This window comes from Phalacrocorax aristotelis, chromosome 1, assembly GCF_949628215.1.
Source record: "Phalacrocorax aristotelis chromosome 1, bGulAri2.1, whole genome shotgun sequence".
Lineage (NCBI taxonomy): Eukaryota > Metazoa > Chordata > Aves > Suliformes > Phalacrocoracidae > Phalacrocorax > Phalacrocorax aristotelis.
In genome coordinates, this window is record NC_134276.1 from 219,141,204 (window position 1) to 219,167,620 (window position 26,417).

General features: G+C 43.4%; 1 protein-coding gene across 4 annotated transcripts in view; it reads right to left on the bottom strand.

The window, feature by feature from the left end:
- The window catches only part of GOLGB1 (golgin B1), a 51,641-nt gene extending 25,429 nt beyond the window's left edge, over positions 1-26,212 (bottom strand). For 2 of the 4 annotated variants that reach the window (XM_075081846.1, XM_075081844.1), the window contains exons 1-12: positions 26,127-26,212; positions 22,260-22,397; positions 20,867-20,963; positions 19,082-19,234; positions 18,186-18,338; positions 14,289-14,441; positions 12,643-12,765; positions 12,097-12,210; positions 6,982-7,393; positions 6,216-6,307; positions 5,785-5,881; positions 1,908-1,981 (exon numbers count right to left, since the gene is read on the bottom strand). In XM_075081846.1, the coding sequence (XP_074937947.1) occupies positions 1,908-1,981; positions 5,785-5,881; positions 6,216-6,307; positions 6,982-7,393; positions 12,097-12,210; positions 12,643-12,765; positions 14,289-14,441; positions 18,186-18,338; positions 19,082-19,234; positions 20,867-20,956 (1,461 nt within the window). In that variant the 5' untranslated portion in view covers positions 20,957-20,963; positions 22,260-22,397; positions 26,127-26,212. Of the gene's footprint in view, positions 1-1,907; positions 1,982-5,781; positions 5,882-6,215; positions 6,308-6,981; positions 7,394-12,096; positions 12,211-12,642; positions 12,766-14,288; positions 14,442-18,185; positions 18,339-19,081; positions 19,235-20,866; positions 20,964-22,259; positions 22,398-26,126 lie in introns of all 4 variants that reach the window. The other 2 variants (XM_075081845.1, XM_075081843.1) reach the window with 1 other exon arrangement.
- Positions 26,213-26,417: the final 205 nt, after the last annotated feature.

The following is a 26,417-nucleotide window of genomic DNA, read 5'->3' on the forward strand; positions in this document are numbered from 1 at the left end:
CACTAGGTTCCATCACACAGATAAACCACCCCACAACAATGTATTGACTGTTATATGTCTCCCGCTTCTCTGTCAGACAGGAGAGAACCTGACTGTTGAAGATGATGGAACACACTGGAAAGAGAGAGGAGATTTTGTCACTTCACAGACACAACCTCTTTTTACCCACACAAAAATGCTGAATAAAGCACAGGAAATAGGTTAGTTTGCTGTTGACATCCATACAAGAACTAAGACTTCATCTACTAATTTCTTCACTCTGAAAAGTCCACTTGTAAGTTAACATGCACCTAAAGGGAATGGCATATTTCTGGCTAGTTCCCAACACACACTGTCTTTCACCACAACAAACAATTGGCACCATTAGTACTGCTTCTGTGGGAAAAGGGTTGACCTAGGGTATCAAGAGACTATGAGTCAGAGCTACCTAAAGTGTCTCTAAAAAAACCTACTCCCTCCCACCCCAAAAAACAGCAAGTAAAAAAACCCCAACCCAACTCAACAATAGAAACACTGGAAACAAAATGAAGTATTCAGAATTAACATTTGCTGTAACTACCTAGAATGTAAATACAGGGCACTAAGAGGTCACACAATCATAAGGAAACAATCTCCAGCCCCAAGCTCTACAGCACCTTGCCTTTGCAAGCTCCAAGCACCGAAATGGAACGTATGGCCTGCAGCCATATAACTTGTGCACATGAGCCAAACCCCTGAAATGGGTTTTGATTCACACGTATCTTGGCCTAAAGTCATGGGTCAGATGCACAAATGGCAGGATATAGCTGTCCAACTGTAAATACTTATATGCAAACTATTTAGCTAGACTTTTTTATAACTAAGACATTGAAATGGACAATTCCAGGGTTGGATTCATTAACCCATTTTCAACATCCAGGTGAATCATATGCTAAAGAACCTGTTATCTCCACTGTCTATAAAGGGGCTCTAGAAAGTAGCTCAAAAGTGTGTGTGTGTGTGCATGCACGCGTGCACACCTGCACGCCTCTTGATCCACTATCTTACACCTGGACTACAGACAGTTGGAATGTAAGGGTCTGAAGCCAAGCAGGATGAGATGACTCAAAATGTCTTCTCCAGTTCCAACATGAGTCCCAAATGTCAACCTTTGCCCTAATACTTCACAGTAATATACATACACTATAAACTCTTTCTGTTGGAGAGTAATGTGTTAGGTAAAACACAGCATCATCTTCTTCCCCCTGCTGGCAGGTTGGAACAGAGTGGAGCAGTCTGGAAAGAGCCCAGACCTTGCTCTAAGCTAACTAATTTTACAACAAATGCCTAGTACAGATATACAGAAGCAGTCATCTTCATCACCCTGCTGACTAAGTATACAGCAAAGCAGCGGGTATCTAATCCTGCACTCTTCTCACCAACGGACTGACTGCAACTGTACTCGCAGCTGTTCACAGTGTAAGAGTACAAGGATAGAGTCTACTTGTATCACACTTACCAGAGAGACCTCAGCTTCCTCCAGTCAGTCTGCCAGATCCCCATCAGGGCAGTGGGAATGAATAGGGTTGGTTTGAAAGGCATCCTATAATGACAGCTGAGCTTTTCGAATTGTATTTCCTGAGGCTTGCCTCAGTTTAGACTATGGTTTTGCTGAAGAACTATCTCACAAGAGGCAGAATATAGGAAAAAATACGGATTGGGTGGATGAAGGACACAAGAATTCCACACAGCCAGCAAAGGGAAATATAGTCTCATAAGAACAGAGTACAAGCAGTATTTGGAAGCTATTTCTGTCTTTCATCATTAATCCAGCTAATAATAACCTTCCAAAGAGGATTGTTAAAAAAGGCCATAACACAGCTTAGCTGTTTTAAGGCCAGTCCTTGACCTAGTTCAGTTTTAGCTTATTTCACCTGCTTAATCATTACCTGCTTCCCATTTTCTGTGACCATCACAGCTTCCTGCTGAGGCTCCTGGAGAACAAGCTGCAAGCGTGGTATTCCTGAAATGTTCAAACAAAAACAATTTATTTGAAAATTAAAACCCTGATTTAGAGAGTAACAGGATATTCTTCCAGGAGCTTTAGAGAACAGGGTGCATGGCTGTTAGCAACACTTATGCAGTGGAGATACAGAACATTGTCATTTGATAATATGTTTTGGGTTGTTTTTAGAAGCAAACTACTAAAACAACATGCTGTTTTAAGCACCTTTTAGAAAAGACCAATTGTTGTAATACAGACTAAAATTGAAGGACAGCTGATAGAGTTCCAAGTTTTAAGAAACATTTTTATAAAGGAGGACAAAGAAAGAACTACTGTAATGTTTCAAATTTAATTTGGATAAAAATGAAATAAGGATTTGTTAAAACTAGAGAAGAATAAAACGCTCAAGGACCACAGTCCAAGTCATGATTGGTACAAGAATTCAGCTGCTGTTTGACTCAGGATATTTTTATACCTGTAGTTCTGTAAACTGGCATATAAACCCATTTATCATAGGTATGAACTGTATATGATGAACTGACTGGCGTGGTAGATGAGGGGAGAGCAGTGGATATCATCAAGGCCTTCGGTAAGGCTTTCAGCACTGTATCCCATAAAAGCCTCATAGAGAAGCTGTTGATGTATGGGCTGGATGAGCAGACAGTGAGGTGGATTGAAAACTGGCTGAGCAGCCAACCAAGAGGGTGGTGATCAGCAGCATGAAGTCTAGTTGGAGGCCAGTAACTTAGCAATGTACCCCAGGGGTCAGTACTGGATCCAATCCTGTTCAACATCTTCATTAATGATCTGGATGATGGGGCGTTTTGCACCCTCAGCAAGCTTGCAGACGACAATCCTTAAGATCATCGATTCCAACTGTTAACCTAACTCTTGTCTATTTTCTTAGTGTAAAGGGGAAACCAGAAAAAGGTAAACTTGACGGTTTCTTATGTAGCAGGAGGACAATCACTCAAAGAGCTGCTTCAAGAAAAGTTTAAGAAATCCATGTGGCTAGTACAGAGAGCAACAGATACACTGGCATAATGTGCTGCTAAGCCCATGAAAATTAAAAGACCATACAAAGGTCTCAAAAGTCTTTACATTTTAGAAAATGAGAATTGAGTCGTTTGGAAGCATTTCTTGAGGCCTGCTTGAAAATTGTCAGAAATTGCAAAATATAAGGTATCTATATTTAAATCCTTATTTTATTCTACTCAAGTTAGAACTGGAGTACTGTGGGCAGTTTTAGGCATCACACTATAAATAAGACTGACATCAGGAGACAAAGAGGAGTAACAAAGTATTTAGATCCTACAGAGGAGGTCTGAAAGATGACGATTTTTTACGTGTTTCCATTTAATCTTTTTGGGTGTTTTTTAAAGAAATTACATCTCCTGGTGTTTAAAATGTTATACAATGTCAGTAACCACATCTTTAAAACACCCACTAGAAACAGAATTACAACAAAAAAAGCTTGTTTTGAAGTAAACATGCACATAAACATGCATTGGGAATGACCTTTTAAGTAATGTGACAGTGAAGCTCTGTGTTTTTCAGCCACTGTGTTTTTCAGATGGAATTCCTTTCAGTGGAGGAAGGACCTGCTTTTTTTAAGAAAGCTGATGAAAGCCTTCCAGGTACGTTTTGGATATACTCAATCTTAACTCAGACCATGATATCAGATTAAAAGCTGGGCTTCTTCTGTAGGGCCTTTGATATGGTCACCCCCAACATTCTTGCCACTAAATCGCAGAGACATGGGTTTGACAGATGGACTATTAGGTGGATAAGGAACTGGCTGGATGGCCACGTGCAGAGACTTATAGTCAATGGCTCAATGGTTTCCAAGTTGAAACCAGTAATGAGTGTCCCTCAGGGGTCCATACTGGGACCAATACTATTTTATCTCTTCATTCATGACACAGGCAGTGGGATTGAGCACACCCTCAGGAAGCTTGCAGATGACACCAAGCTGAGTGGTGCTGTTGATTTGCTAGAGAGATGGAATGCCATGCAGAGGATGTTGACAAGCTTGACGACTGGGCCCATGCGGACCTCATGAGGTTCAACAAGGCCAAGTGCAAGGTCCTGCACCTGGGTTGGGGCAATCCCCAGTATCAATATAGACTAGGGAGTGAATGGATTGAGAGCAGGCCTGCAGAGAAGGACTTGGGGGTGCTGGTAAACAAAAAATTGGACAGGAGCTGGCAATTTGTGCTTGCAGCCCAGAAAGCCAATCATATCCGGGGCTGCATCAAAAGAAGTGTGAGCAGCAGGTCAAAGGAGGCGATTCTCACCCTCTACTCTGCTCTCGTGAGACCCTGTCTGGAGCACTGTGTTCAGTTCTGGGGTCCCCCAGTACAAGACAGACATGGATCTTTCAGAGTGAGTCCAGAGGAAGGCCACAAAAATGACCAGAGGGCTGGAACATCTCTCCTATGTAGAAAGGCTGAGAGAGTTGGGGTTGTTCAGCTTGGAGAAGAGAAGGCTCCAGGGAGGCCTTACTGCAGTCTTTCAAAAGGGATTCTTCTCTTTGGGTTGCCTAGAGAAGTTGTCAATTGCCCCATCATTGGACATGTTCAAGGTCAAGTTGGATGGGGCTTTGAGCAACCGGAACTAGTGAAGACTGTCCCTGCCCAGGGCAGGGGGGTTGGACTAAATGATCTTTAAAGTTCCCTTCCCACCCAAACCATTCTATGATTCTAAATGATGTCTTGAAGTCTGTTAAAGACCTGCATTTCTGAGTTTATGGAATAAAAACAGTGAAGGGAGATGCTCTAGGACTGCAGGAATCTGGTTTACTGGTGATTATTCCTCCACCATGATTCCTATGAAGAGGGCATATCTCTGAATGACAGGAAGCAAAAGGAATCTATTTCTGCAAAAATCAAGACAGCCTTTTGCCATAGCGCACCATACCCTGAAGTAAAAACCGTGGGAACCCATCTTTTTATACTATAATTCTGATAGAGTGGTGACATTACTACCAGTCTACATGCCTAGACACTCAAAACCAAATTGGTTGTCTGTCCTTTTTTTTGTTTTTTTCATGTAGCATATGTATGGGCCCTTTACTGTTTCAGCAAAAGCTATCAAAAATAAGCCCCCCCCCAAACCACCACCTGTAGACTGTCAGCATTTTGTATCAGGGAGGAGCTACTACTTCAGTTATGTCTTATTTTGTACAATCAAAGAACGTGCAGGGGCACAGTGTCTTGGAATACAAAATTCATTCTACCATCCTTAGGCACAACTGACATTAATGGAACAAAAAACCCAATAAATCAAAACTATTCATTGAACTTAATATGCCCTATGATAACGAAGCTAACCTTGGTGCCATTTTCTGGAAAAGCCTGCAATCACATATTATCATCCTTGCCTTCATCATAGTTTTTTCATGTCTTCTCCATGTTCTTTGCACAGAACACACATGCAGGAACATGAAGCATGTGAACCATAGGGGTAACAAGTTCTACCCACTCTGCCTCATGGCCAAAACACCAATCAGCGTTTCATATCACAAGACAACAACATGCAGGCAGGCCTATGATGTGCAGCCCAGTCTTTTTAATAATTCCAGATGGTTTACTTATTTGTTTCTGGCAGTCTGTTGACTGCCTGAGATTCAAATAGTTCCTTTTCCCTTTAGAATTAAATTCTACTTTAACCACTGGAAAGAATTATACAGTATTTTTTAAGATCTTGGCAATGAAAGCACAATGAACCAGTAACCATGGACATTTTTATTATCTAAGAATAGGCCAGAATAATTCCTAAATATTTTAAGAATCTTAAAATAGGTAAGATAATCATACCACCTCCTGCCTTCTGCCTTTCCAAGTCTTCTGTGGGTAGGAGTGAAGGCCCATTCTGATCTTCGTGATCTATTATTTTTTCGTGTGAAGTTGTTTCGTCCTGTTTAAACATACAAAGGAGGGGAGAAAGATATATTTCAATACAGTTTATACATGCACATTAATCTTTGATCTTTCAATTTACCTTTTAACAAATCAATTGGCAACGTCTAAATTACTCAAATTGACTCCTATTTCTTCCTAAGGCTTCCATAGTCATAACATGTCTGCACATCAACTGAGAGAACCCATAAGAGGCTTTCTCAAGCAATACATCATAAAAAAAAGAGAAACAAAATGAAAATTAAAAAAAAAAAAAAGAAGAGGAACTGTTCATTTCGTTTCAGTTCCTCAATATATGGAAAAATTTCAGGAGACTCATGAAAAGACCATACCTGTTTCTTCAATTCAGAGACCTGCAACACTGACTGGGATTTCAGCTCATTCTGACAACAGACAAATTCTTCAGATTTCTGTACGAGTTCATCTAATGGAGGGGAAAAAAGGGAGTTAAGGTGTGTTCTTGCCATTTTTGCTGAAACATATCTAGTTTACATGTACACACAATAGTATATGAGATCCCTTATCTCTCAGTCACTGCTTCAGTTTTGGGATGTAAAGGAGCTGGAAGAAAATAAATTTGAAATAATAGCCTGAGGCAAGATCAATGTTATTAGTTCTAATACAAGCCTACAGAGAATATGCTAATTTGCTTTCCTTCGTTGTTTTACTTATAATTTCAGTAGATATTCAGACTGGGAAGAATGCAGCACATCTAAAAAGAACTTACAGAAGTTAAGGGAAAAAAAATTGAACAAGTTATTAAAATGAATTAAAAATATATCTGGCTCAGGAAATCCATAAGTCTCAAAAGATTATAGGCTGGGACAGAATACAAAGAAAGCACCATATATGCTGCCCTACTCTTATGCTCCCCCTCTGCAACTGGCTTTGGTCACTGCCAAAGACAGAAAGGTGGGATCACACTAGAGACACCTTTAGTTTAATACAGTACAACCACTCCTATGTTCCTGTGCAATTAGGAATTGTTATACCAAGACCGTCTTATGAGTTATTACAAAAACAAAGCCAAACAGAAGGCAACCCAATGATCCTTAGGCTCCTGAGAACCTGCTTCACCAAAATGTTGTGCTTGCTCACCCTGTAGCTTCTGTATTGTAGCACTGTTTTCAGCAGACAACACCAACAGCCGGTCAACATCCTGTTTCAGCTGATCATTTTCAGCTTCAAGGGCAGCACGGCTAGATTGCAGCTCTTGCTCAGCCACCTTAAGACGAATGATCTGCAGGTTTTTCTCTTTGACGTCCAGCCTTTGTTCCTGCTCCAGGTCTTTATACTTCACCTCTAATTCAGCTAGTGCTCTTTTTGCCTCTTCCAGCTGTTCCAAGAGACACTGCGCCTCCTCCTGCAAGCGATGGGAGGACAGCTTCCTCTCAGCTAGTTCCAGCTCCATCTTCTCTCTAAGATCCTGAGACTCTCGTCTCTCTACATCTAGCACATCCCTCAGGGAGCTTAGATCCACTTCCATCTTCTGGCACTGATCTAGGAGTGTCTGTAAAAGGATATGGAAATTGATTTAACTCTCATCTAGTTCAATACATTGCCAAAGTACCTGATTTATATTTTAAAATTGCCATTAAATCCAAATTTAATGCCATTTAAATTTAATTGCCATTAAACCCAAATTTTAAAATTGCCATTAAATCCAAATATCTAAGTAGCAGAAAGGAGGAAATAAACATGGCAGAAATCTCAATTTGTTAGAAAGAAACTGCCCTACTATTTGCAAATTGCAAGAAAGCAATGCTGGGAGAAACAAGAACTCTCAATTTTGGTAAAGAAAAGGTAAGTCTTAATTTAGAGGGGAAGGTAGAGGAAAGAAACAATAGAACAGTGGCCATGAGTTCTCTTTTAGAGGAAAGAAAGCTTCCCAAAAGGGTAGGATGGACCACGGCAAAAGAGGGGGAACTGAATAATTACAGAGTACAATTAAAACACAGAACAAAAATGTGTATATGAAAGGGGGTAAAAAATGCTGAAATAGGAAACTGGAGGTAAAAAACAGAGCTCCACACAGTGCTTCAGGGAAGATTCCAGAAAGCTGGTTGACACTGACCAGAGATTTATGACAACCAAGGAACAGAAACAGACCATACACTTGCCAGAATTCTTTTTGTCAAAGTTCATTCTCCTGGAGCTGTGGACAATCACAGCTAGTTTAAGGAGGAGGCTGATGAGGAGCTCCCTTTACTTTATGGGTAGGAAGAGAAGCTTCAGCTACATGGCCTCAAGTTTATATGTGTACCAATGTCTCCCCCTGACCATATAATACGCATGAGGGCAGTCAAAGACAAAGAGGAGGAGTCATGAAGATATCCATGCCGCCACTCCATGAAACACCTTGGTGAGCAACATAATCAGTAGTGAGTACAAGTCAGCTCACTGAGGTTCTTCACCTCTTCCTGGTGGTAAAAGGTCCCACCCGGTGGTACTGTGCCTGGCTGGGACACACAGGAAAAGAAAATAGTGATGCGTAAGTGTGTAAAAGTTTACGTGAGGTTCAGCACTAGATTGGCTGGAGATTGTGCAGCCTACTAACATGAGACTGATATAGCACAAGTCTCTTCTAAAGGGATGGAGAATTACTTTCAGAAGTTCAAACGTTGTAAAAAAACTTAAAATACACTCATCCTATATATGCAGACAAGCCTTTTGAGAGATTGTGTACTAAATCCTGCCTCAAGGGGCACACGGAGTTCACCTGTCTCAAAGGGGGGAAAGGATTCTCACTCATGAGTTGGCAGACTCATCGAGAGGGCTTTAAACTAGGTTCGAAGAGGGAAGGGGCTATAACCAAGCTCCCTAGAAAGGAGCCTAGGTGTAGCACGCCAAGGTTGGGAGTGAAATGGATAGCCCAGCTCAAGTGCATCTACACCAACACACCAACGCATGCAGCATGGGCGCCAAACAAGAGAAGATGGGAGCCATTGTGCAGCAGTACAGCTTAGTCTCCATCACAGAAACATGGTGGGATGACTCTCATGATTGGAGTGCTGCAATTGATGGCTATAAGCTCTTCAGAAGGGACAGGCAAGGAAGGAGAGGTGGTGGGGTGGCTCTGTATGTTAGGGACTGTTTTGACTGTATAGAGCTCACTGACTGTGATAAGGTCAACTGCTTATATGTAATGATGAGGGGAAAACCAACAAAGCAGATATCCTGATGGGGGTCCATTATAGACCATCCAACCAGGATGAAGGGGTAGATGAAGTGTTCTACAAGCAGCTGGCAGAACTATTACAATTGCTAGCCCTTATTCTCGTGGGAGACTTCAGCCTACCAGATGTCTGCTGGAAATACAACACAGCAGAGAGGAAAGAGTATAGGAGGTTCCTGGAGTGTGTGGAAGATAACTTCCTGACACAGCGGGTAAGTGAGCCCACCGGGGAGGTGCCCCGCTTGATCTGTTCACAAACAGAGAGGGACTGGTGGGAGATGTGGTGGTCAGAGGCCATCTTGGGCTTAGTGACCATGATATGATTGAGCTCTCGATTCTTGGTGAAGTAAGGAGGGGGGTCAGAAAAAGCACTACCGTGGACTTCCTCAGGGCAGACTTTGGCCTGTTTAGGGCTCTGGTTGGGAGAGTCCCTTGGGAGGCAGTCCTGAAGGGCAAAGGAGTCCAGGAAGGCTGGGCATTCTTCAAGTCAGAAGTTTTAAAGGATCAGGAGCAGGCTGTCCCCATGTGCCACAAGACAAACCAGCAGGGAAATGACCGGCCTGGCTGAACAGGGAGCTTTTGCTGGCACTCAGGAAAAAAAGGAGAGTTTACCTCCTTTGGAGGAAGGGGCAGGCAACTCAAGAAGAGTATAGGGATCTTGTTAGGTCTTGCAGAGAGAAAACTAAGAAGGCAAAAGCCCAGCTGGAACTAAATCTGATCACTGTTGTAAGGGATAACAGAAAATGTTTTTACAAATATGTAAACAAAAAGAGAGCCAAGGAGAATCTCCATCCTCTATTGGATGTGGAGGGGAACATCACCACTGAGGATGAGGAGAAGGCTGAGGTACTTGATGCCTTCTTAGCCTCAGTCTTTAACAGTAAGACCAGTTATCCCCAGGGTATTCAGCCCCCTGAGATGGAAGGCAGGGACAGAGAGCAAACTAAACCCCCCATAATCCAGGAGGAAGCAGTTACAACCTGCTGCTCCACCTGGACACTCACAAGTCTATGGGGCCAGATGGGATCTACCCAAGAGTACTGAGGGAGCTGGCAGAGGCCATTGCCAAGCCACTCCCCATCATTTATCAGCAGGCCTGGGCAACAGGAGAGCTCCCCGATGACTGGAGGCATGCCAATGTGATGCCCACCTACAAGAAGGGCCAGAAGGAAGATCCGGAGGACTACGGGCCTGTTAGCCTGACCTCAGTACCGGGGAAGGTTATGGAGCAATACATCTTGAGTGAGCTTACCAGGCAAGTGCAGGACAACCAAGAGATCAGGCCCAGCCAGCATGGCTTCATGAAAGGCAGGTCCTGCCTGACCAACCTGATCTCCTTCTATGACCAGGTGACCCACCTGGTGGATGAGGGAAAGGCTGTGCATGTTATCTAGCTGGACTTTAGCAAAGCCTTTGACACTGTCTCCCACAGCATTCTCCTGAAGAAGCTGGCTGCTCATGGCTTGGACGGGTGTACTCTTTGCTGGGTAAAAAACTGGCTGGATGGCTGAGCCCAGAGGGTTGTGGTGAAAGGAGTTAAATCCAATTAGCAGCAGTGTTCCCCAGGACTCAGTTTTGGGGCCAGTCTTGTTTAACATCTTTATCAATGATCTGGATGAGGGGATTGAGTGCGCCCTCAGTAAGTCTGCAGATGACACCAAACTGGGTGGGAGTGTTGATCTGCTCGAGGGTAGGAAGGCTCTGCAGAGGGACCTGGACAGGCGGGATCAATGGGCTGACGTCAATTGTGTGAGGTTCAACAAGGCCAAGTGCCGGGTCCTGCACTTGGGTCACAACAACCCCATGCAATGCTACAGGCTTGGGGAAGAGTGGCTGGAAAGCTGCCTGGCAGAAAAGGACCTGGGGGTGTTGGTTGACAGCTGGCTGAGCACGAGCTAGCAGTGTGGCCAGGTGGCCAAGGAGGCCAACAGCATCCTGGCTTGTATCAGCAATAATGTGGCCAGCAGGAGCAGGGCAGTGATCGTGCCCCTGTCCTCGGCACTGGTGAGGCCGCACCTCGAATCCTGTGTTCAGTTTTGGGCCCCTCACTTCAAGAAGGGCTTTGACGTGCTGGAGCATGTCCAGAGAAGGGCAGTGAAGCTGGTGAAGGGTCTGGAGAACAAGTCTTATGAGGAGAGGTTGAGGGAACTGGGGTTGTTTAGACTGGAGAAGAGGAGGCCGAGGGGAGACCTTATCGCTCTCTACAACTACAGCAAAGCGGGTGTTGGTCTCTTCTCCCAAGTAACGAGCGATAGGACAAGAGGAAATGGCCTCAAGTTGCATTAGGGGAGGTTTAGATTGGATATTAGGGAAAATGTCTTTCTGAAAGTGTGGTCAAGCATTGGAACAGGCTGCCCAGAGGGGTGGTAGAGTCACCATCCCTGGAGGTGTTCAAAAAACATGTAGATGTGACGCTTCAGGGCATGGTTTAGGAGGCATGGTAGTGTTGGGTTGATGGTTGGACTTGATGATCTTAGAGGTCTTTTCCAACCTTTATGATTCTATGATGATTCTATGTATATATAATCATGTATTCACATATATGCACATACTTGATGTCATTTGCTTCATGCTCCAAAATGAATAAGTGAGAGCCAATACCTCTCCAGAAGCTGTGTCATCATATGAGCAAGTTCTCACCAAGATATACCAAAGAATATCTGAGTATGCTCTGACCTGGCCTGGATATTGCAGTCCATCAACAGTGTAGCTGCAGCAGCACTGTGTTAGTCACTTTTGTCTTAGGCAAAGAGCAGTGTGGAGTATGCATTGATTTTGTCCCTGTCCATCTGCCCAGAATCTGGGTCAGTAGAGATGGCTGCTGCAGCACCCCTATTCCTGTTGCTTGGCTGGACCTACTGTAAGCTATGTATACAGACCTGCAGCTCTAAAACCTGACCTGAGGGAGCCCCCCAGCTGATTTCATGCTGGAAACCTAGTGCCAGAAATAAGATAATCTGGTAACTTCTGAGCCACTGACAAAGGCTCAATCCACCACTTACACGTGAGAGTAGGGCAATAAGCAAAGCACAAAGTACCTGGTTTTGTCGTTCAGCAGTATGTAATTCCTGCTGCAGCAATTCCACCACCTGAGTTCGTCCTAGCAGAGCTGCTTCCTGCTCCTCTAGCTTTCTCTGAAGTGTACGCAGGTTCTGTGAGAGAGACAGTGCTATACCAGTATCTGAGAGGCTAACATAAGAAGGCTAGATTTCCTGGTTTCATCCATCCTAGTTTTCATAATACAGTTACTTTAATAGCCTGAATAACTTCATTTTTGTTGACACTTATTCTGGAGCCCTGTTGCAGTAGGAATAGCTCACCATTCTTTCACAAATAGAGAACCAGAGCACAACAATTTAGTACTTCTTTTTAACTGTTTTTTCTTTTCAACTGATAGCAAATCATCAGATTGAAGCTAGGACTCTGAATGTCCTAACATCCCAAAAAACCCAAACAATCAAATGATCTCTCTTTTCATGCCTTCTGAGTTACTTTGATGAGAACTGCTCTCTCAGAGCGTCTTCAAACTGGTAAAATTTCTTTTCCTTTCTCCTCCCATAATAAGATTATTATATCAAATATACCTGCTGCATCTCTACTTCCAAATCTGACTGGGTTGCTATCTTAAGCAATTCAGCTTGGTGCTGGTGAACCTGTTCTTCTAGGAGAGCCTCCTTCTCCTGAATCATTTCCTGCAGGGAGCTCAGCTGAAAACATGAGCGACAAAATAAAAAAAGAAGAAGGTTATGAGCTTGACAGACATGCGGGCTTGCTTCCAACAGGCACCAGCATATTATGTGTGTGATGAAGTCTTCAGCTTGATAATCCTATATGTCACCTTAGTCAAATGGTATCTTTATTCTACTAATATATATACACACGCACACGAAAACCGATAATATTTCAGATCCCAGAAAGCAAAACCCACAGATTTTAATCTACAAATATGCAGAATGATAAAATTATGATTACTATATAATTACAAGTTCATAAAACTTCTGGGTTTATTTTTACGGGATGTAGCCCAATTCACAGATCAAAAGCTAAACCTGCAATTCAGAGTATTTACAAAAAAAATTCCATAAAGAAATAAAACGTAACATAACAGCTGTTACATTATGTGATAAAAAGCTCCTCTGCACATCCACAGTAGAACACAGAGAGGCAATGGTAGATCCGGGAGCTGAAAGAATACTCTGCTCCAGCTATTCCAAGCCCATCACAGAACAGCTATGGCAGGCGGGGAGGAACCCAAATTCTGACTTGGAGGAAGGGACACCCTGTCCAGGGCCTTCAGGGGTTGTTCCCCCACTCCTCAGAGAGCCGTAAGTCCCACTGTCCGCATGCAAAACCCATTAAGATGACTTAACTGCGGAGCACCTTTTGCACCAAGGGTGGTTATTGACTAGGGGTATAGGATATATTATGGGATGAAGGTGAAGAGCATTTTGTGATTGCAAAAGACTAATGGAGAGTTTAGAGGAGGAACCAAAGGCAGGGAAATGGGTGGACCTAGGTGATTTGGGGAGGAACACAAATAAAAAAATAGAGGGTAAGGGAATCAAAACAGGCCAGTTGTGTAAAGAGTGGCTGCTCAATGTGCTTGTCTGGCCATGCCCTGCACTCAATCAGCAGTCTGTCTTGTCTTCTTACTAAACACCGTTTCTAATTCTATTTTTGTGGGAGAGGACCTCTATTCAGTGTGCATTGGCATGTATATGGGGGGGTCTAAGTGCTAGTAAGTGGAATCTGACTGTAGGTCAAAGGGCCTGTACATCCACAGTGCCAGCAACTGGAGAGATTAGAGCAAGTGAACTTAAGTGCCAGCAACTGCAGCTGGACCACAGATCAGAGGGCCTCAGGGGCAACTGTGTCTCTTAAAGTATCCAGGGACAAGATGCATGGGAATGAGTCAAAGGTGCATGAGGAAAGGTTCAGACTTTACATTAGGAAACATATCTTTACGAAGAGGGCAGTCACAGACTGGAACAGGCTTCCTAGAGAGGTGGTAGATGCCCCAAGCCTATCAGTGTTTAAGAGGCATTTGGACAACGTCTTTCATAATAGGCTTTAACTTTTGGTCAGCCCTGAAGTGGTCAGACAGCTGGACTAGATGATCATTGTGGGTCCCTTCCAGCTGAACTATTCTATTCGACAATGCCAGTGTAAGTGGTGGGGTAGGAAACACAGACACAAACACAGGTTGATGAATAGAAAAAATTTTCTGTACCTGTGTTGCATACTTGATTTCAGCATCTTTCAGATTCACTTTGGCTAGAGCCAGCTGTTCCTTCAGATCCTGAACAGTGTCCTCTTGCTCCCTGAGCTGCTCTTTTAGTGCTTCAACTTCCTCTCTATGCCCCTTACTTGTATTTTGGTTATTCTGACATTGCAAGAGGAAAGAAGTAGGAAAAAGTAAACTGATCAGTATTACTAGTCAATTAAAAAAAAAATTAGAATGCTGCTGCACTCTTGACTCCTAACCAGATGCTTGTTTCTACTACATTTCTTAATTTCTTAACTTTACATTTTCTTTGTTTCTTTAAATGAAGTTGATCTATGTTAAGCAGCTTTCCCCATTTCTGTGTAGATACGCACAAGATGTCTTTAATTAATTGGGAAGCGTCAAATCACTTTGGAACAGGTAATTATCCATGAATGCTTACCATATAAACTAAGGTAAATCATATTATTAAATAAAATATAATACATAATCTGCAATATGACCACCTTGATTTGTGAGGCTTTTTAATTTCACAGATTTTGCTAATACCAGAAATGAAACATTTTTTAATTGGCAATAGAAGAATATTCTCCACATGACAAAGGGGCAGACAGTAAACATTCTAGACTACAGAAAACACCCATGGAAATATCTTTAGACTAAAGGGATTTACAGCAAGGAACCTGTTAGAAATAAGCAAAGGGAACATGCAAACTATCATCAATTCTATGCCACTCTGAGGCACTAAAATCCTCTGTTTATGACTGTGAAATTGAAACTCAGACAACATTTCACATAAAACGTGCTTAGGCTATGTCTACTCAGACCTACTAGCACACTACACTTGCACTCTTTTTTTCTCTTTCAAATACCATCTGTATGGCAGGCAATTACCTAATACCACAGTTGTACACCTACATAACACAGAATCACATATTAGGTCCAGCATATCAACACTGCCCCTGAGAAGCAGTAAAAACATCCTTCTATTGTTATCATCTCAGCACTCCCAACTACTTGAAGCACTTAGTGCACATGGAGATTTTTGACTGAATATATACAAAATGTATCTCTTTCCTTTTCCTTGCTACAGGTATTGGATCAAAGATCACCGATAACAAATGGAGTCTACAGGGCATTTATGTCCTTTATAGCCATTCTGAAAAATTTATGAAGACTTTTAGAAGGACTTATAAGGCAGTGTTACATGAATAAGTAAGAAGGTACTGTTCCTCAAAAGACATGTCACCTAGAGAGAAGAGGTCATTGGAAGCAGGCAGAATAAACAGACGAAGAAAGCTGTAATTGCACTTAAGCTTAGAAGTAAACAAGGAAAAAAAAAAAAAAAAGAAACAACAGAAGCACAGGAAGCTTTAAGAAGCCAGGGATATACAAAATTTATAAGGCTGGGGCAAAGCAGCTGCTAGAGGGGAAAGATGGGTGTATTAGTGTGCTTATTTGGGATTAGCTTTCAGGATTGATATTTACAGTCTGATTTGGGAGAGCTTCTGATAGAGGCCTTGTACACTGGCCACTATATGGAGTATCACAATTAAGGAGAGTAGCACAGCCACAAAGTTCCCTGAGCTCAAGCTTTCAATTATCATGTTTTTCCAAAATTTATAAATTCTTATACCTGAACATAATTTGTGTTTACCCAGTTTAAAAGTTTAAGAGAAGCCTCAATTGTTCTGTATACCAACTACTTAATAGAAAGATATAAACTGATATTTCAATTCTCTTGAAAATGAGGCACTGTTAAATCCCAGAAAGTAACAGTACCAATTAGATATTTAAAATACAGCCTTCCTACGGGGCCACCATCATGGAGAGGGAAAAAAAACCCCCTTTGCTATATTTATCCCTCATGATTTCCAAAAGGAACTCAGCACAATATGCAACAGTAACCTAAATTTTTCATCTTCAGATAACAGGGTATCTGTCTACGAAATATCACCATTACTCAAGACAGCATCTGCTTGGGGAAATAATTATAATTAATTATAAATAAAGGAATCTATAGCTTCTCAGTAGGCCTAACCTTACATGGAAGTATCTAGAAAGTGCTCTCTGGGTCTTATTTAAGAGGTATTATGTTAGGGCAGTTACCTGCAATATTATGTACTTCTCGTAAATGATGTTCTATCCCAAAACCAATAAGGCTCTGGTCCAAACCATTCCACTGGAAGCTGTATCAAGACTTCATTCTCTAATTAGAAGGCCATTTTTCTTAACAGCTAGGTTATACCCATCCATTCACCTGTCAGTACTGTCCCTTCACTTTAAAATTTCTCCCACTTTCTTGGTGTTTACCTTCCTCATACAGCGTAGAAAGAAATGATGTTTCCTCTCTGCCTTTGGCTGACTAAATAGCCAAGCTATTTTGAGCATCTAGTAAAAGCAGCTACTAACATGACAGGAGACTGAAAAGTCTTTTGCTGCTCTCAGAATTTATCTTTCCTAATTCCAAGTGAACAGAACACGGCAACACTCCACATGAAGGCGTGCCACTCTTAGTACAATAGTTGGAAGGATAACTGTTTGCCTTACATAACAAAAAGTGTAGGCTGCTTTTTAAAATCTACATCACACTGATTAGCTGATGATAAGCCTTCTCTCATTTTGCCTTCTTCAGCTGATAAATTTGAACTTTGAAGAAAGAACACTCATCAGTCCATAACAGCAAGTCTCTACAAAGTAATGTAACAGCACACAGGTCTATCCACACTACATACGAATAAGCTAAAAAATGCCTCAGCAGCAGGACGGCAATGCCAAGTGGCATAGCTAAACAGCCTCCAGGGCCTTCCCTGTCCTCTGCAGCCAGCGTATTTTTTTTTTCATGGACTTGCAGTATACAGTGGCAAGATACCACAAGAGCTTGATCTTGCACTTGTTAAATTTTGCTTTATTTTTGTATTATATCAGTCCTCAAGATCATCCAATTCTTCCTGCATGAAAACCAAATGCTGCTTTGCATTGAGAAAGATTCTCAAGATTGTATTGTAAAGTGAATTACAGTAGCACATTTCTGTGATTTTATGATGCTATCAATCAAAAACAGTAAGCACAAGTCATGGAACCAATCTTTACTCCATTAATAGTCACCTCTCACCTGACAGCTCTCACACACACCCCTTAATGTTTCCTATAATCTTTTAATCTTTTTTGCAGTGTTTCAAATAACCCTTATCTTGTCTGGTTTAATGAATATCACCTGATGTCCTGCAATCTGTTTGGACTTCTATCACATTTTCCTTGTCTAACGTTACCAACTTTTTAGAGAAAACTATGTGGTCAGCAGAACAATTTCAAATTTTCAAAATTACCAGCTCCAATGGGAGTTTCTAGCTAGTAGCTAATTGCTTCTTTAACGTCTTGGCGCAGGACACTTTCCCTTCATCTTTTACCTAGCTTTACACAATTATGGCTTGTTAACCATAAAACTTTGTGGTGGCACAGGAAGCTACATGGATGGAAAAAAATATATTTGGGGGTTTTTTGCATTTAAGTTACTGCCTTTCAAGTTTAATGACCTTCTTACCTCCTTGTTCTTGTATTTCAGCCAACCTTCCCTCTCCTTTGCTGTACTCACACGACAGATAACATTTTGAAACGTACAGCTCAGACAGACGTGATTACTGCAGGAAAGAACTTAGCTACAACAGATTACTGAAGTTATGCAAAGTGAAGCTGGCCCATACCCCTGAGGAGATAAAGTTGTGCACTCCAAGGGCATCTGCAATACAAGGAAGCTGGACAGACCAGCTTCCTACAGCAGAGACATCCTTGCTGGAACTATGAATGTCTTGCTAAAAAGAGAGATAGGACCTGCTAGCTCACTGGGACTTAAAATGTAGGGTGGCACCAGATTATCAGTAGAGGCTAACGTCTTTTAAGTACCTTGGGATGCACTTGCTCTTCTGATAAGGTCCGCACAGGCAGTGGTGATCCTTTCTCTGTCAGCTCCTCAATGCGTTTGTTCAGAGAGGCCAGTTTGGCTTTGGCCTGAAGTTTAAGCTTCATCACCTTAGCATCTGCAGCCTCTCGCTCTTCCTGCAAAAGGATACAAACTGACTGCACTTAAAATTCCAGTACTATCACCCTGGAAGCACCACTTGGAAAAGTGACATAATTTGTCAGTCTGACATTCTTTGTCCAGATCTGCCTCCCCAGTAACAGTGCTAATTAAGACACATCCAGGAAACATTTGCTCTGAAACACTATACACAGCAAAATAGTTAGCTTCTGCTCTAGTACTTTCTCTTCAAGGGACGACTTCTAGCAGTTAGTAAAAACTCAGTTTGACTTCTACTATATGCAGTCCCTCAACACTATCTCAAGTAACGGCTCTTTCTCTCATGTCATGCCTTAGGGTATGCAACATGTACATTTGGTCACGTGCCACAAAACCATTGGACTGCTGGGTGACTGCAGCACAGCCTACTCGGTTTCAAATACTCTGAAGTGGGGAAAGAAAAACCTCACACAAAAGACAGTATTTATTAGAGCCACCAGGAATCTGAGTGGGCCTTGAAGAACTCTGAGGCAAAATGCTACATAACTTGGGTGTAATTTATCTACCCTATAAGAAATTACCCCCTAAGCAAAATGAACAGAAGCTATCCTACATCTCTTGGGTTAGGATCCATTCTTAGGATTCCAGTAATTCGCTGGAATTGATGCATTTAGTAGTGCAGGTGTATCAAATGTTCAAAAGAAACCAGGGACTGGCTTGCACAGAAAGCTGAAGCAGCATTTTACTCTTGTTCCCACGTGCCCCGTGAAAGAAATGATACCTTGAGTACAGTTTCTTTTTGCTGGAGCAGGGCATCCTTTTCTCGGACCAAGTCCTTCAGCTGAACAACTAGTTTTTCTGTTCGAGCTAGGCGCTCCAATAGCTCCTCAGGTGCCTCCTCCATGCTTTCTGCTTCGGGCTCTAAAGCTTGTACCTGAAACAGTGAAACGAGTGCTCTGGAGGAGAAAAGTCTAGATAGACTGCAGCACAACATCCAAAGTATATCTTCAGCTCCACTCCTAAATGCTGCACTCTGTTCCTATACATAATCAGGTGAAACCAAAATGAAAGCTCAGGATACCCATGAGCAATACACAAGAAAAAAAGTACCTTTGCTGAACACGATACCAGCAAATCAGAAGTGAGCAGCACTAGAGAGACTCTACACTAACACACTATCCACTGTCTCAAGTACCAAAGGGTGACATACAGATCAAGCCTTCCACTGTCACCCAATCATGCAGAACTCCCCTCTCTGCTACACAGAATCATTAGTACTCTTCATAGCTTTTTCTTCACTCCAATTCTAGTTTGTTTTCTAAGATCACCTTGATATCTAGAAACTAAGGACATTACGGTCTGTGCCACAAAAGCACTGACTTAAGAGGTCAAGAATACAGGAGAAGCAGAGTGGAATGACAGGTCAATCTCTTGCTCAGCTACGAAGCAGGGAACAGTTCTCACTGCAGTCCAATGACTTGTGATTTTGTGATCAATGGGGCAGAGTCTGGATGGAGGCCTGTCACTAGCGGTGTTCCCCAGGGGTCTGTACTGGGTCCAGTCCCATTCAACATATTCATCAATGACCTGGATGATGGCACAGAGTGTCCCCTCAGCAAGTTTGCTGATGATACCGAGCTGGGAGGAGTGGCTGATACACCAGAAGGCTGTGCTGCCATCCAGCGAGCCCTGGCCAGGCTGGAGAGCTGGGTGAAGGGGAACCTCATGAAATTCAACATGAGCAAGTGCAAGGTCCTGCCCCTGGGGAGGAACAACCCCCCGCAAGAGCACAGGCTGGGGGTGACCTGCTGGAGAGCGGCTGTGCTGAGAAGGCCCTGGGAGTGCTGGTGGACAACAAGTTGACCATGAGCCAGCAACGTGCCCTTGTGGCCAAGGCGGCCAACGGTATCCTGGGATGCATTAAGAGGAATGTGGCCAGCAGATCGAGAGAAGTTATGCTCCCCCTCTACTCTGCCCCAGTGAGACCACATTTGGAGTACCGTGTCTGGTTTTGGGCCCCCCAGTTTAAGAAGGACGTGGAACTGCTCGAGCAAGTCCAGCGCAGAGCTACCAAGGTGATCAGGGGACTGAAGCATCTCCCTTATGAGGAAAGACTGAGAGTCTTGGGTTTGTTTAGCCTGGAGAAGAGAAGACTGAGGGGAGATCTCATCAATACCTATAAATATCTAAAGGGTGGGTGTCAGGATGATGGGACTAGGCTCTTTTCAATAGTGCCCAATGACAGGCCAAGGGGAAGTGGGCAAAAGTTGGAGCACAGGAAGTTCCACCTCAATATGAGAAAAAACTTCTTCCCTGTGAGGGTGACAGAGCAGTGGCACAGGCTGCCCAGGGAGGCTGTGGAGTCTCCTTCCCTGGAGACATTCACACCCTGCCTGGATGCATTCCTGTGCCCCCTGCTCTTGGTGTCCCCCTGCTCAAGCAGCGGGGTTGGACAAGATGATCTCCAGAGGGCCCTTCCAAACCCTACCATTCTGTGATTCTGTGATTCACACTCTCCAAACTAACTCTCAGTGAGATCTGGAAGCCTTTAGATAACACTACTTACAGTAATAGAGGATTCAGTAACTGCATCTCCATCATCACCTGACAGCTCTTGTAAAACAGTACTTGCTAAACCTGACAAACGGCTCAGCATCTTCAGCCTACAACAAAACAAAGAGTCAGAATACAGTTACAGAGTCAAAGCTGCTAATAATAATAAGCCTCCCTTCATGCTGGTCTCTAATGTTATAGAGACGACCAGGCTTACAGGGGCTTACATCTCCCCTGCCAAGGGAGAGAAGCCAAAGTAAAACGCTAGGAATAAGGAAATGATCATGTTAACAAAAGCATCCACATTCTCTGAACATAAAAGCAGAGGATGTGCTGGTAAGACACATGAAGATACCTTCACCACTCTACATGTATGATTGAAAAATACATTTTTATACCAGATTTCCAGTCACCTTCATAGTACATTCTTGATCTTTCTTAACAATGACATTACAGAACCATGATCTGCTCAGTGTACTTAAAAGAGGAGTAATTGATTCTTAAATGAAGTCACTTCTCTACAGGTCAAACATCACCTGTAAATACATAAAAGAAGCTTCCTGTTAATAAGTAGTGGGAATTGTGAATTCAGGCCTGACATTTGCTAAGTAGATGCAAGTGTATCGCATTAGAGATGATGAAACCTCTGCATGTCACATATGTGACAGGACAGGACCTTGACATAGAGGATATATGGATAGGGCATATATTCCCTGGCTGTCACTTAGCGTACCTTCTTTCCTTTCTTTGAAATTCAGGAGCCAAACTGATGCAGCAAGCAGAGGTGAAGAACCGGAAAAATGCAGCAGTACCAGCCAGCAATACACAATTTGCCATTTTGGGGAGAGTGGCAGGTTAAGTTCTCCATTATTAACCCAGACAATGGGATACAATCTACATTAATAAGTTCACCAAATTCTAATTAGCAGCTGATAAGCCAAAGTATAGAGCTGCACACTTGACACGTTTCTTAACAGAAAAGCTATAGATCTGTCCCAACTGTAGGTCCGTGCCTGTAAATGGTCTGTACAAATGTAAAAGAAGCTCCAATAGTGCAAACCGAAACTAGGCAAACTCACATTAGTCATCAGATCAAGTTTACATTACAATAATTAACTCCATCAAATGGAATCTTTTAGTATGACAAGATGTCTCTGTTTAGCTAGAAGTAGGCTTCTAAAGCTGGCTACAATGACCCACTCATTCCTGACCTCCTTTATCTTAGTAAGCAAATCTTTGTTCTTAGATTGCCATTTAAAGTGTGGAAATATCAAAAATGGAGAGAACAGTAGTGCATTATTTTTCTGTAGAAATCACACCTTCTAACCACCTGATTTTGCAAAAGTAGAAAATGTCACAATGCACATTACAGTGTCAATAGCAGAAAAGGGCATGTGAACACCGACCTCTTTTATGTACCAAGTAGCTCATAGGTCTGCTTATTCAGTAGTAAAAAGGTTTCCAAGGCAGAGCAGTCATACACAGGTCCTTTATGCCATTCTGTTTTATCTCTTGGGTACCGACAGGTTCCATAAACCAAGACTCTTGATGGATAGAAGAAAAAAAGAAAAAAGAAGAGGAAGATAATTTATCAAACAGTAAAGAAATAAGCCCATTCTTCATCCTACACAGTACAGTTTGGGATTATTACAGTTAGTCATTTGCAATAATCATAGAAAGTGAGAAGTCTTCTCTGTTCGGGAAACTGGATTTCTCCTGTTCTTGCAGAGACATGCCCTGGTTTCTTGTGCTGTATGGCATGAGCTTAGTCTCTTCAGCCTACAGAATAAAATGCTTGAGAAGCAGTTAGTGAAGCAAAAAGACATGAGGCAAGAAGCCAGGCCTCAGACTCTTGCAAAAAGTTCTAGAGGATATAACTACTCAAGAAGCATACTGTCAGAAAGCCAGGACTGTCCACATTCTATACCAATACAATAGCCTGTGAAAATGGTACTAGTACTTTGCTTACTTCTCAGCTAGCCCCAGGTGAGACTGAGGCATGGAATTCCAGAAAAATATAGTTTTACAGTTCCTGCTAGAGAAATTTCTTCTGTCAACATCATCTGTTCACCAAGCTGGTAATATAAAAGACTGATTTAAAGACCTGGAAACCCTGGTTCATTATATGAATACAGTATTTATAGTTTTGTAAACCATCCCCATGATGCCCCAATGAGGAACAGAACCTGATGTCTTGGCAGTGGCAAAAGCACATTTTAGAAAACAGTCATCCAAATTCAAAAATGCCTCTTTCTGTCTGTCACCTATATTAGAAGAGGATGGATCTGATCTTCCTATTGAGCATTAGGTCACAGCTTCTTAAAGTCACAAACGCACAACATGTAGTTGAGATGTGACATGACTTAATATATGATAACATGATTTAGGACCGATAGAACCAATAGATGAATTATTAGAAGCGGTAACAGAAATATGGAAAAAAGTAGAATCTAGGCATCTGCAGACATCCATTGTAACCAGAAATACGTATGGGGCTCAGCACGTATCTGTATGCTACAGACATTACAATTTCACATGCAGGCGCACATGGACTGTGTCAAGAAGATTCCCTGGCCTTTGTCCAGGCTGGGTACATTAACCTGATACTGAACTCAAGCTGGGCTTGGCTCACAGCTGGACTCCTCAAGGTGCAAACAGAGGAATTGAGGCTTGTCTCCACCTATTTGCACAGGCATGGACTTTAATAACCTGAATTCAAGACTTATAGATTCACGTCTTTTGAACTCACTTTTAAATTATATTCTCAGGTGAGCTAAATATGGCAAGGGATGTGAAAAGTGATTCTACAATTATATAAACAGTAAAAGGAAGCCCAGGGAAAACACAGGCTCACTTCTAAATGCAGCAGGGACCATAATCACAGAAAGGCTGAGGTACTCACTGGCTTCTTTCCCTCAGTTTTCAGTAGCAAGATGAGGCTTCAGGAATCCCAGTCCACTGACACCTTATGGGAAGCCTGGAGCAAAGATGACTTACCTTATGTGAAGAGGAACAGGCTAGGGAGCACAAACTAGTCATACACAAGTCCACAGGGCCTAAAAGGATGCACCCACAAGTGCAGAGGCAGCTGGCTGATATCACTGCAGCGTGCACCCTCAGAAACTTTGCAGCCAACACAAAACTAGAAGGAGTGGCTGATACCACAAATCTGTGTGCTGCCATCCAAGGGGGCCTGGACAGGCTGGGGAAATGGGCAGTAGGAACCTCATGAAGTTCAACAAAGGGAAGTGCAAACTCCTACACCTGGGAAAGCATAACTCCATGCACTGGTACATGCCGGAGGCAGACCAGCAGGAAAGCAGCTCTGCAGAGAAGGACCTGGGGATCATGGTAGACAAGCTGATCATAAGCCATCAATGTACCCTCATGGCAAAGGCAAACAGTATCCTGGGCTGCATTAGGAGCATTGCCAGGAGGAAGGTGATTCTTCCTCTCTACTCTGCACTGGTGAGGCCACACCTGGAGTCCTGTGTCCATTCTGGGCTCCCCAGAACAAGAGAGGTGGGAACTTGTTGGAGCAAATTCAGTGAAGGTCAACAAAGGGAAGGCTCAGGGAAGATCCTGTCACAGAATGGATGAGGTTAGAAGAAACCTCCTGAGGTCATCTGGTCCAACCTTCCTGCTCAAACAGGACCACCTAGAGCCAGTTGCCCAGGACCATGTCCAGATGGCTTTTGAATATCTCCAAGGATGAAGACTTCACAACCTCCCTGGGCAACCTGTGCCAGTGCTCAATAATCCACACAGTAAAAAAGTGCTTCCTGATGTTCAGAGGGAACCTCCTGTGTTACAGTTTGTGCTCGTTCCCTCTCATCCTGTCACTGGACACCACTATAAAGAGCCTGGCTCAGTCTTCTCTGAACCCTCCCTGAGAATAAATCCAGGAACAAGCATAACATTGCTTTAAATACTGTCCTGAAGCCAATAGTCTGCACACAAGGTGGCAGCTGTCTTATGCATTAGCCTCAAGGACTTGTGGCAGGAATACCCTGGTGCTTGTACCTCATATTTACTTCTGAGCTGATAGCAGGAAAGCATTATACAATGCTGGCCAATTTCCTCATAAGCAGACAAACACAAAAGGACAGGTTATTCTGTGTTCCACTGCCTCACCCAAATAAAGTAAACAGTACAGCTTTCAGAACTAAGACTATTGTTCTTCCAGAGTTACACTGACTTTAGTATAGATTTCCATTTTTGTAATCAACAGCAGAATACAAAAGACCTGCACTGTGTTCATGATGTAAGCCAGTATAGTTTGTGTTCTCTCTGTAGTTGAAAATAATGCTTTGCTCAGCATTTCTATGACTAACGAACTCTTGCTCATAAGACTTTACTTTGAACACTGGGACTACCAGCAGTGTTCCAGAAGAGGCTCTTTTACTCTGAAATATACTTCCCTTACTGATGTAAACAGCCTAAGTCCCTTACCAGTCATAAGACAGTCTGCATATGAGTAATAAGCAGTGCATAAATCCATGCACTTCTATCTCTAGGTATCAGCCATAGTGAAGAAAGACCTGACAGTGTTTTCCCCCAATTTACTCTATTATAAGTTTATTATACATAAATGAAATTTAATTCTTTGCATTTCCCTGGTTTTGAAGGTGGGCATTAAAGGCATTGCTGCTGTACACAAGCCCTGGACCAAGGCTCTCACACCGTGTACAGGGGCTCTGAAAGGGACAAGGATCAAAGGAGAGGAACAGATCTTGGCCACCGCTGTCACCTGCAATCCAAGGGCTCAGGAGCAACAACCTTCTACCAAGGGAAGGGAAGCCAGTGCCGATGGAGCTACAGGAATACACGGTTGCCCTGCCAGTCCCGCAGATTTACGGACGACAGCGAAGTTGACTGCAATGTCTCACCGGGCAGAAACCTTGCCAGCTGCCAGTAACATCTGGGCACCGCGGTCAGGCAGCCGCTGAAAGGCAGCACGGTCGCAGCGTGGGCGCCACCGAGGTGGGGCCGGACCGCACCACGGAGCCCGAAAGAGAGGGGACCGCCGCCAGCCTAGCCTGCCCCGCTGCTCCTCACCGCCCTGGATCCCAAAGAGCTGCGAAGCCTCCCCAGTTCCTCAGGCCCTGCAGGCCGGCCGGGCCGCTCCCAGCAGGGCTGGCAGCAGCGTCGCAGCCCTGCACGGCAGAAGGTGCCCGGTCCGGGACCACCGCCGAAAGTCAGGCGACAGCACCGATCCCGCAGACCGCATGCAGCGGAAAGACAACACCAAGAACTAGAGGAGAGGCACTGACCTGCCGACAACCCACAGCCACCAACCCCCACGGCGGCTCCGCTGCTGTAAAACCAATCCCGCCCCCAGCCACCTCAGCGCCGGAACACGCCGCGGCGGCTTCCGCCTCCAACGCGGCCCCGCCTCCCCGCAGGAGGACAGCCAGTCAGCTACGGAAACACGAAGATAGACGTGATCATCAGCTAATTAGAACGAAGCAGCCGCCTCGGCGCCATGGTTATCCTGACACATGGCACAAAATCACCAATCCCGAGTAGGGCTTGGGGCCCCGCCCAATAACAAGGAAGCAACC